At 42.7% G+C, this 12500-nt stretch overlaps 1 protein-coding gene across 1 annotated transcript in view; it reads right to left on the bottom strand.

The window, feature by feature from the left end:
* Nucleotides 1–12500, bottom strand: part of agmo (alkylglycerol monooxygenase) — a 33558-nt gene that overhangs the window by 8976 nt on the left and 12082 nt on the right. The window contains exons 4-12 of the mRNA XM_080540605.1: nucleotides 11260–11363; nucleotides 10793–10888; nucleotides 8359–8425; nucleotides 8030–8095; nucleotides 7829–7908; nucleotides 7045–7182; nucleotides 5435–5551; nucleotides 2729–2811; nucleotides 2345–2450 (exon numbers count right to left, since the gene is read on the bottom strand). Of these exons, the coding sequence (XP_080396731.1) occupies nucleotides 2345–2450; nucleotides 2729–2811; nucleotides 5435–5551; nucleotides 7045–7182; nucleotides 7829–7908; nucleotides 8030–8095; nucleotides 8359–8425; nucleotides 10793–10888; nucleotides 11260–11363 (857 nt within the window). The remainder of the gene's footprint in view (nucleotides 1–2344; nucleotides 2451–2728; nucleotides 2812–5434; nucleotides 5552–7044; nucleotides 7183–7828; nucleotides 7909–8029; nucleotides 8096–8358; nucleotides 8426–10792; nucleotides 10889–11259; nucleotides 11364–12500) is intronic.

The following is a 12500-nucleotide window of genomic DNA, read 5'->3' on the forward strand; positions in this document are numbered from 1 at the left end:
CTTTCTTTCTTTCTTTCTTTCTTTCTTTCTTTCGTTCTTTTTTTGGCCTCTACCTACCGTAGTAAATGGGCGACAAGGCAACAAGGTACAAAGTCAGGGACCGTTATCGTCATGACAACCGTTACGGACCACCACCTGCGAGTGAGGACGACAGTTACTTACTCCCACTGAAACGCTGCAGAAAAAGAAAAAGAAATACTGCCTAGAATGATTCATTCATTAGGAGGGAGTAGCATGTGTGTATAAAACAAAGATTTCATTGAGAAAACCCTGCCGTGTAGCGTGTACTGTAGCGCATGAATCACAATGAACCAAAGGATGTCCATACTGAATGCATTTGTAATATCAGAGTACTGTGTGGAAAAAATATATAAATAATCAAGAAATAATCATGAAATGAGGAAGGAAAAGGCTGGGAAAAACTCCAGTCGTCTTTTGAGCACCTGAGTGCACAGATGTGGAGGGGAAGACAATAAAGAGAACGATTCAGCGTTCACGTGCAAATCTCATCAGCCAACCATAGTTAGTGGCAGACTAGACTAATTGGTTCCAGAAAGTGTTGCTCTCACTCGCAACTGGCTGGGATGGCAGGGATGGAGGGAGGGAGGGAGGGAGGGAGGGAGGGAGAGAGGGAGGGAGAGAGGGAGGGAGGGAGGGAGGGAGGGAGGGAGAGAGGGTGGGAGGGAGGGAGGGAGGGAGAGAGGGTGGGAGAGAGGGAGAGAGGGTGGGAGGGAGGGAGGGAGGGAGGGAGGGATGGAGGGAGGGAGGGAGGGAGGGAGGGAGAGAGGGAGGGAGGGAGAGAGGGAGGGATGGATGGAGGGAGGGAGGGAGGGAGAGAGGGTGGGAGAGAGGGAGGGAGGGAGGGAGGGAGGGAGGGAGGGAGGGAGAGAGGGAGGGAGGGAGGGAGGGAGGGAGAGAGGGAGAGAGGGAGGGAGGGAGGGAGGGAGGGAGGGAGGGAGGGAGGGAGGGAGAGAGGGAGGGAGGGAGGGAGGGAGGGAGGGAGGGAGAGAGAGAGGGAGGGAGGGAGGGAGGGAGGGAGGGATGGAGGGAGGGAGGGAGGGAGGGAGGGAGGGAGGGAGGGAGGGAGGGAGAAAGGGCACGTAATGAGAGGTCAGCCGCGATCTACAGCTCTGCCACAAGAGTGCCAGAAACGCACTGCAATTTTATGGTCAATTGGTCTGTGCATCTGGAGTCATACATCACAGGGCTGTGGGGCTGGGGCTAGCCCCTGCCCAGCTCACACACACACGCAGTCTCTCTCTCACACACACACACACACACACACACACACACACACACATTCATTGTCTCATACACGCACACAAGCACACACCACAGACACACACGCAGGGGTACAGTCTCACGCACACAGGGGTACAGTTTCACACAGAACCACAAACACATGAACGCACACACATGAACGCACACACACACACACACACACACACACACAGGGGTAGAGTGTCATACACACAGGGGTACAGTTTCACATACAACCCCACACACACACACATGCACGCACGCAGACACAGACACACACACACACACACACACACACACACACACACATACACACACACACGTAATGTGGCTGCCTACTGTCACACCTGAACACTGGGCTGTTCTATCCACACAGCTAGGCGGGCTGCAGGCAGGGCCAGTGCTCTAACTAGGCCTAATGGCCCCTAAAGACTGGCTGTCTAGTCAGCTCAGCATCAAAGGACCGACACACACTGCCTCTCTCCACTCCCCACCTACCGCACCAACGACCAGAGGGCACACTGCTAAGTGCACTATTTTGGAACACTTTGTTGTTTTAATAGACTATCACTGTCATAGTGAAACAGTGGTTATTGATTTAGTAGTGATGTTCAATTACGCTAATTGTAGCCCCCTTGTGTGCGAGCACTTTTTAATGACAGAGAAGAGCGTTATTGTTATTGAAACATGGTGACGCATGTCTTTACTAATAAAGCAAGATCAGGAGAATCCAACAGTGTGGAGATAATGTTCTCATGTCTCCAGCTTTGTCATTTTATGTTATACTCTTCAATTCAAGTATCAGACCTCCCGGAAAATGTTTGATGTACAGTAGGTACCTATGATGAGCATGTTCTGTTATATAATTGTGACAGCAGCTGGTGAAAGCTGTCGGCAACCGACCAAATGTTCGGACTTTTATTCAGAAGAATTTAAATAAATGTCAACGTTGTTGAAAATCAATGACACACCCGCTAGTCAAGCCAATAACATTGCAATGCAATGGATTCGGTGAGCAATCCCCATCACTACCAATTGGTTTAACATGTTATGCAGTGTCTCTACTGTCAGTCAGCTACTGTACCTCTGTGGGCATGGCCAGAGAGGGCACCAGTGTCTTCATGTAGCCAAATCTCTGCATCATCACCATCAGAGCACAGCGCAGCATCTCCAGCACAGCCGCCGTAGGCCTGCACAAGGAAGGGTTATATTTCACATTACATAACAATCACACAATGAGGCGCAGGAAATCCAATAGATGCTTTCAGAATGATCCATCATCTGGGAACGGGGAAGGGTTTTATTGAATTTCTTTTGAAAAAAATGGGTTTATTCGAGTTTTTGCAATTTCGAGAATTGATTGAAGTCAAATACATTTGACCCCAACCTCTGACAGCACTGTATTACCAGACAGTGTATTTCTATCATATCATATACAGTGATTATGTGACATTAGTATTTCGCCTACCTGTTTTCAATGATGAACCCAAGGGAAGTGAGAGTGAGCAGAACGTAGCCAGTCATCAGCAACATGGTCAGCGGGGACAGCATCTTTGACACAGAGATGCAGTGCATATCATGAGAAAATATGATAGGAAAAATACATAAACTTACATACATTAAATACTATCTAAACCTCACTGAAGATGGGGGGAAAAATAAATATTCTCTACATGAAACATGGTCAACTCTGATCACACGAGATTTGACTGTGGATGAAGTCACAGACCACAACGCTACGCTGTGCTACCCAGCTATGTACTCCCCGACGCCGTTCTCATGCCAATCAAAACAACCTTCAGTCTGACTACCCTTCTGGACACTTCTGTACTTTCCTCAACAATGTATCTGGACCTCTGACCACTAACTACCACACATACTCTCCGCATACTGTAATAGCTTTGATTCTGGAGAATCTTGCAACAGGGACTCGACCACAGTGGAAGAGTTTGCTGCTGGCAGCCCGTATATGTATCCTCAAATCAGGCCGAAACTAACTCTAGAGGAACACCGGTCCTTTACCGATTCACTGCGACCTCTGTCTGTGTCTGTCTGTGGTGACCTCGACGGGGACCTCTGTGAGCGGTCCGTGCAGCCTTCACAGGGCACACACAACCCAGAGCCTTAGCTGGAGCCTGTGTATGAGTGGTGAATATGTGTGTACTCTAACCTAAGGACTTGGCCAGGGCAGCAGCTGTAAGCCAGCCCTCTCCCGGGGACTACAGCGGTCTGTCAGAGCCCGGCTACGATCTTCAACACTCAACTCACAGGCCCTGAAATATAAACCTCAACGGTGGCCTCCCGTACAGTACACACACAGGCCATATATAGTATATGTATAGCATCCGCATATCAACAGGAAGCAATAAAAGTGTATTTCTTAATGTGTATTCAAGACCAATAACCTTTAAATTCCCCATATTCCCCTAGCTCACACATGGGAAAGTAGGGGAAAAGATGCATGGCGTGAGTTGTGCGCATTAAAAGGGGGTGTTTCTGATTCGTCAGAATAAGTTTCTATTGCAGCCAAGAAACAAATAAGGTCTTCTTCACCCCAATCCATCTAAGACGTTTACATGTTACACTCAACCACAGTCAGTAGTTCTACAGGATCAAGAGCTATAATAAGACAGTTATAAGACTAGAGTTATTACAAGACAACTGAGCTACCTAATCAGTTCAGAAACAGTTATTAGCCAGTCTTGTTATGGCTATTTATTCTGGAATGCAACTGTATTACCCCGATATCAAAGCAAGTAAGAGTCAGTTGGATCACATGATCTTTAGTTTGACTATGGTCGCCCTGAGGGAATGGACCCTAGACGCTACTAACTACTACCAGGCACTCCTCGGGGGACGAACGTTGAGAAAGCTATGAGTAGTGATATGGAGAGTCCTCATATTCGTTGGAGGAAAAGAAATGTTTGGATTTTCGTTGCCGTTTTCGGGTGTGCTAATTTTTAATTTGGTCTCATATCGTATTTCAACAATAACAGTGAGCGGGGGAAAATGAATTTCAACATCTGTTGGCTTTTTAGTGACTCCAGCATTGGACTGATTGGTGTTATTGTTTCGGTGTCCCACAAGACCGAGATTAACTTATTATTATGACCATTATCACCGTCATCATTATTACCATTTTCAGGACGAGAAACTTCTGCTGAATCGAGAAATTAGTTCTGCTGAATCAAGAAATGAGCTCCACAATGTCTCTGTCATTAACATACTGTAGCAAAATGACAAAACCTGCAATAAACTGTACACTATATACTGTATACTGTATGCCTATGATGTAATTGTAGTAATTTCATGTTTTCATGACTTTGAATTAACGCTAAACCCATAAATTGCACAGTAGTGTATCATCAATTGTCATCCCAAATAAGGGTAGATGGAACATGGAGGTATAAATACATACATTGACATGATTTATTGTCAGGACAAAGTCCTCACTTTGTTATTTTCTCTGGAAATCCTGATTGCTGCATCCTGAGGGCTATTTGGGGAGGGAAATGGTTGACTTGGCAATTAAGGCATTTGTGTTCAATGTTAGACCACCGGCTGCTGGGGGATGGGGGGGGGACTCTTGACTGTGGGCCTACGTGGAGGGAAGGACCACAACTAAGGGAACACCACGGAGGTAGGAATCACAAGAAGACAGGCCATTTCATTTGGATTTTGAAAGGGTTGGGTGTGTTCGGCACATTGGCTAACCAAAACTATGCCTGGGGAAAAAGGCCTTCCAAAGATAACTGTTGAGAAGACCTGACTGTTTTTTTTAAAGGGGGAAGGGGGGGGGGGGTCTTTTGGCTTCCAGAATGGAAAATAATAGACAAAGGTTATTCTGAAGAGGACAGACAATCACTCATTCTGTCATGTTAGACAGGGTCGTTCTTTTTCTGTACAGTAAATACAGACGAAAATTGGACGTAGACATGCCACAAGAACATCAAGACGACAGCGAGCTACTGTACGGTAAATACAACTTTCCAGCCAAACTGTCTGTGACTTTGGTCCCCTACCTAAGACACACAAAATTACATTATGAGAACATAGTCAGCTCTCTAAATAATCTTTCCCTAATAGTATACCCCTCTTCCCATTCTTAATCCTACCTGATTCTGTATGATTGGATCACATTTTGGCATTGACACTTGCCTAATACATTACCTACCAGTTTTGTTTCAATAAGATCATGGTAAAACCCCAACACCATAAAGAACTGGATGGTAACGTAGACTTGGGAAGCAAGAGACCAGGTGGGACTGTGTGGCACCTCCTCTCCAGTAATCTGTTAATGGCAGAGGCGTCAGAGAAATTATGGCAACATACAGGAACAGTATAACACAGCTAAATAAAAAGTACAATACAAACTGACGAATGAATGCTGGCTATAACATTGCCTTAATATGATGGCTTAGCTTTAACAGATCCAAGTCATGTAAGGTCTCATATGAGACAATTACTGTCATTCATGTATGTGTATCGGCATATATCTTAGACATGTCCAATACACTGTAGGGTATAAACATGAACAGACAATTAGCTGTGTTTTCCAGGGGTCTTGGGTGAGTCTACCATATGTGGGTTTCCCTCACATCCCCATCCTTCTAGGTATTACAGCCCATAGTTCTGCTTAGCCTCAAAGCTAACACATTCGACCTGCTCTCCCTTGTCTCCCTCTCTCTCTATCTCTCTCTCTCTCTCCTTCTTTCTTCCCCTCTTCAAAAAAATATCAACACACCCTGTCCAGGCCTACAATGGGAGGCCTTTTAAGATATTTCAGTCAGATTCCAGCTCCCTCCACATGTTTAGAATCATCATGCAGAGTTTAGGGGCCAATTTAATTGTGAAAGCTGAGGGGGTGGAGGTTTTTTTAAGTGTGAAGCATGAAGGGCCTAAATATGTGCCACCCTCAGCGCTATTTCAAAGCTAACCACTGGGGCTCCTTTTGGGGCTTGTACAACCCTTCTCTCTCTGTCTCTCTCTCTCTCTCTCTCTCTCTCTCTCTCTCTCTCTCTCTCTCTCTCTGTCTCTCTCTCTCTCTCTCTCTCTCTCTCTCTCTCTCTCTCACATACATACACACAGAGCAACACTTTTGATCCCACACACTTATTTATTTATTTTTTTAAACAAATGAAAATGAGGTTATTGTGTGCAGTCTACAAAGGCTTGAAGAATTTATTTGGTGTGGTGTGCTCTTGTAAAGCACTGTGTAAAATGTAAATCTTACAAGTGTGAATTCTGTGAGTCATTCGAGCATTGTTTCGGTGTGTGTGTGTGTGTGTGTGTGTGTGTGTGTGTGTGTGTGTGTGTGTGTGTATGTGTGTGTGTGTGTGTGTGTGTGTGTGTGTGTGTGTGTGTGTGCGTGTCAAATTGCTAGGTAATGAAGTATGTGCTAGGTAATGAAGTATGAATTATATTAATAATTAATGAAGTATGAATCGTATATAGCCTTTATTTATGTAAACCAGCTCCTTTCCATTCTTGTTTTTTTCTTTTTGTTTTTTTTTCTTTCCTAGCACCAGGGGAGCCACCCCTCCTAAATGTCGTTGTTTGGTACCTGTACTATAGCAATGACAATAAAGACCATTCATTCATTCATTCATTCATATCCTTTTTTTGGAATGTGGACAACAAAATGCAACAACACTGCCTTCTTTGTTTTAATTCTCTATCTGTATCTCTCTTTCTCTGCCGCTTTCTCATTCTCTCTCATTTTCACACACTAATCGATTTTTTCCTTCATAATTTTGCATATTAGGTGATAGTATTCTTTCTCACCTTGGGAGTATCTTCAACAGGATTCCCCAACCTTGGTTTCCCAGGTTTCCAACTTGGTCCTTTGAAGAGGACAGACAATTTATTGACGATCTTTTTGTTTCTGTTGAATCTCCTCCACATATACTTATAGTAGAGAAACTGCAAAAAATAAGAAGAAAAAAGAAAAAAAGAAAAGGTACCATAACTTACATCGTTTGGGATAAACATTTTAAATATCCTAATTGACCTTATCACATACTCACTGTTGAAAATACCAATCAGTGCTTCAATTAATCCTGCACAAATATAGTTATTGTCATTAGAGAGGGATTGCTCATGCTGGAAGTTGCCAGAAGTCCGGTCAGTGAATATAATCAAACACAACTCCTAGCATTTCATTTGATTGGCCTCCTTCACCTCTGCTGGGTGGTTTGTTTAAAGTAGAGTAATAATGTTATGGTTACAGCATGACTGTTCCCCTAGCAGGGAAACAGTCCTGGCCTCATCTAGTCCTGCACTTAGAGGCCTTCACATTGATGCTGATACCCCAAGATTGGGAGTAACGGCTTTGCTAATGGTTTGATTAGCCTGATGTAATACAGGGACAATCAAAGGTTTTGCTGAAGGGCTGATTTTTTTGTAAACACTGTGCAGTTTGGTCTTTTGTAGCTTTCATGAACTTTCAAGGTACTGTAAGCTGTTCCCCTGTTGATGAATTCACAATAGTGCAAAATGTAATTTGAGGATATTTTCATGGTAATGTGTATGTAATTACAACCCAACAGTACAAACTGATGGGACTTACCTGAATAGTTATGGGTTCAAATGAGTTTATTGGGTGTACAAGACCATAGATTACTTTATCAGTCTCTCGAGCAAAAGTACCTGAGAAAAGAAAAAAGACACAATGATAAATCCACGCCTGCATTATGAGGGATATTTGAAGATTCGGGTTAAAATTGTGCTCCAGGAAAACGCGGAGAAAGGTGAGTTGTACCCCACTTACCAAACATTCTGTCCCATACGATCAGAATTCCACCGTAGTTCTTATCAATGCAATAAAGGTTACGTCCTGCCAACGACACCGCACATTTTAACCACACAACAGATTTCAATCCATTTTTCACTCAACCATCAGAGGACCGTCAGATAATCAACCATGTTACGAATAATTGTTTTAGGAGGAAATATATGCCTGATGCTTTTATTCAAAGCTATGCTATCCACAGACAGTATATATGGTCCCAGCGGGAATCAAACCCATAACTTAAGCGTTGTTAGCGCCATGCTCTACCAACTGAGCCATAGAAGACGGCAAAGTGGAACTTATCTCACCATGGTGAACTCTGTGGTGACTAGGAGTATTCAAGACCCACTCCAGAGGCCCAATATCCCTGACTACCTGAAATGACAGTGACAAGAACATGCTAGACATTCATTTCATTTCATTTAGGCATTTAGCAGACACCTTTATCAAAAGCAACTTACAACAAACACATTTGTCTAAGTAAGTGAATCATCTGTCCATCAGTCATCGCAAGAAAAAGTAATCTATGTTTGGGCCAAGGGCCATTGGCAGTCATAATGCTAGAAGAAGGAAGAATTCGATTTTTCATTATTATTTACAGTAGAGAAACTGTACAGGGGGGTAGAGGGGATGAAGAGGTCTTAGGAGGGACAGTTAAGGTGAAGATATGGGTCTTATAGGTGGAAGATACTGTAGGTAGTAGGTAGGTAGACATCAACCTCAAAACTACATATAATACAGTATTGCTCCTTAATGGGCAACACTATACACTAGTCTGATTGCCAGTCTGTTTCTGCTTAAGCCAGCGAGCATAATTGCTCGTGGACCAAGGCTAATATAACCCATAACCCTAATCCTAACTCAATACCTCCAATACTATGTATAGTAGTTTTTCTCACATTCATTATTATTTTCTCACTATTTATTTCAGCTGATACTACTTATGTAAAAATCGATTCGGTTATTTTTGGGCAACTTCGTAATCATAGCTATTAAAGCAATCTGCCGTGAAACAACATTAATAGTAACTATTGTGTTTTCTTATCTCATGAGCTACCAGGGCTGAGCTCAGGAGAACTATGGAAAGAGTGAGGTGGCCTAATTTCCAGATGGAAAGAAAAATATTTATAGATTGGAAGTAAAACAATCACTGGGGATGCAGAGAATTGCCAAGACCATAAAGAGTTTGACACTGCTGATAATGGTCTCATACACGTACACACACACACCCACAGGCGTGCTCATTATTACTAGTTAGTGCAAAACTATGCACACACATGAATACACAGACATATTAATGCATATAAACAAGTTTCATAAAAAATATCTCACACATTCATAATCAAACTCATATGGTTCTTTAGTCAATTCAAATAAGCTTTGACATTTTAACACAACGACATGCACGCACACATGCACGCACACACACACACACTCACACTCACACTCACAGACACAGACACAGACACAGACACACACACACACACACACACACACACACACACACACACACACACACACACACACACACACAATCATTATAGATCATTCCACACAGCACATATTTCATAAGTATCAGGTTCCTCTTTGGGTGTGACTTTTACAGAGAGTTTGATGTTAAAGTCTACAAGTGATCGTACAGTCTGGGGAAATGTGCACAACTGGAAGGGATTTCTCAATGATTCATTATTTCCATGTAATGAGTGGTCTGGCAACAGCCAGGGTTTTATCTTGAATGAAAAAGCTCTCTCCCTCTGCCTCGTTCCAGCTTTAATACTAGAATCAGGTCTGGGAATTGTGTGCCAATAAATTATTTGACATCAAAAAAGTCTATAAAGTCTATAAAGACGGCATAAATTATATCCCTTAGAAAATGGTAAACGTTATGACTGTTTTCACTAATAGCATACTAAAAGATGGAAGCGATTTCGAATCCATTCATTCCCCTAACGATTGGGGGATTGTTAAACTGATACTCCCAGTCACTTTAAAGGAGAGCGATTGGTCATGCTTCTGTTTGGAATATTTCATAAAATCTCATTATTTTTTATTAAACGCAGGTTCGACTTTGAGTCCTGGATTCGTGATGGTTCCTCTCTGCAGTCAGCATAGGGAATAGAATGAGATAACAAGTCACTCTATCTAAAGCATCTTTCAAACTGTTGCATTATATACTGTCTGATATAACTGTATATCAGTCTGTCTGATGTAACTGTATATGCATATGCATAATCATGTTTATAGTATAGACGAAATCATCAGGGCACAGTATTTCAAAACATTGAATCTTTTTTTTGCAATCCAGGATCAGATGGAGCTGGCTGTTTTCTCCTATACTACTCGAAATCAGCCAGATTATCTGATCCTGGATTGCAAACAAATATCTGGATCATTCTGATCTAGATTACACGTTTTGAAACACTGGGCCCACTCAGGCTAGTCGAATTGGGTCAATGCCCTGAAGAGATGCTAAAGTGTTGACTGTATGGTTCAAGTGATATGATATGTTATTCGATTTCTTATCTCTCTCTTATCTTTTACGGTCAACAAACTGCAAGTTGGAGTGTGGAGGTGTGCCCCTCTCTGTCCAGTAAGGTAAAACGGGGAGCAAGTTTTTGCTTGTGAGCGCTAGTCTTCGAACTGGTGGCTGAAAATGTATCAACATATCCTGTCATATCCGGTCATTCTGTATGCTGTAGGATTTATAAAGGTAAGGTTATAATTATTAAAGGTTATATTTACCTCAGTGTGGATCCAGAACTGGTAGAGCAGGTTGAGCTGGATGTGAACAGCGAACACAGATGGAGGTATAGCCAGAGCCAAGGGGAGATAGAACACCTGAGGACAATACACAATAACTGTAATTGTCTTTTTTTATTTTTTTTTCATATGGACTGAAATACCAAAGCTTTGCCGTGAAGGTTTGGTTTGTATCTTGCATAGTCTCTAATTAGATGTTCTATCGAGGTGGGAAGTGATTATCTACAAGAACAGAATCAAATAGAATGAAATATAATATTGTAGGAGTCGACGAGAACAAAGAAATCAGAGACTTGTTTGCAGATAAAAGCTCGAGTTTAATTTCTACTTTCACAAGTAGCCTACAGCCTAATGGGTTACAACCAATATAACAACAACAAAATATACAATGTTCCAGTGGCTGTGAGTGAACCCTTACAGACATGTCCAGGACAGACACAAACTCTTACCCATGATGTGAACTGGTGGGTGATAGACTGCCGGAGGGCTGTGGACAGGTTGTAGTACTCTGAGCTGTGGTGGACCTGGTGTGATGACCATAGGAGGTTCAGCTCTGTGCCGAGAACACACACACACACACACACATACACACACACACATACGCATAGACACACACACACCATTAAAATACTGTCCAACAGTCCAAACTCTCAATCACAAGAGTCCACGTATATACACAGGTTCAAACCAGGGCCTTGAACTTTTGCACATACAGTGACGCACACACACACACACACATACACACACACAGACAGACATAGGTATAACGTATATATATATGCTAGCATCAGCATGACAATGCATTTCTAATAAAAAAACGGAATGTTTGAATGACTTAATGATTTAAGAGCAACCCCTGAATGACTCATCAGTGAATCGTAATCCAAAAGCTATCAGCTTCGGAGCCTGTGTATTGCCAGGCTTGTAGAAAAGCTATGAGCCTTGCTGGCCATAGGGGGGACATTACACTAATACACTGTTATGACTACAAGGGTATTAGCTTAGCTTCAGCTGGTGAACATCCAGCCATATCCCCAGCTCTCCAGTTGACATTCCTCCACTGTGTTGTGATACTTGCTTCATTAATATCAGTATTCTACTTCGTCTTAACATCCAAAGAAACATGCTTGTTAAGTTTCACTGGGTCTCAAAAGCGTTTCCGGACCACCCATTCCTCTGTGCGTCTTGGCACCCCTCCGCTTCATCTACATGGGTGTAGAGTCAGTAACCTTCACATACTGTGAACCACAAAAACTCATATAGGCTATCTATAGTAGCATTAAAATTATATTAAAGTAGTGAAAGAACTAGAAACCCATTAAAGCCCCATGTCGTAGTCTTGATGTGTAATGTCTATGTGATTACGCAATAAATAGTCATATGAAAACAAATAATTCAGCTGGAATGATATGGTTGGTATCAAAATTGATATTATAAATTGCGGGTGTATTTTTGCTTGGCAGGGCTGGAAACAGTAATGCATGATGAACAGGCGCTCTCTCAGACACACACACACACAGACGCACACACACGCACACACACAAATACACGCACACGCACGCACGCACACTCACACACACATGCACACTCAATGGTCTCACTCCATTCTATTTTGAGAGATCGTTCAAAAGCCACAGCTTGAAGGAATGCCTCTCTCAGTGTTTAATAAACTCGTGAATTCTATCGAAAC

Source organism: Nansenia antarctica, assembly GCF_963989245.1.
Source record: "Nansenia antarctica genome assembly, chromosome: 10".
NCBI classification, from domain to species: domain Eukaryota; kingdom Metazoa; phylum Chordata; class Actinopteri; order Argentiniformes; family Microstomatidae; genus Nansenia; species Nansenia antarctica.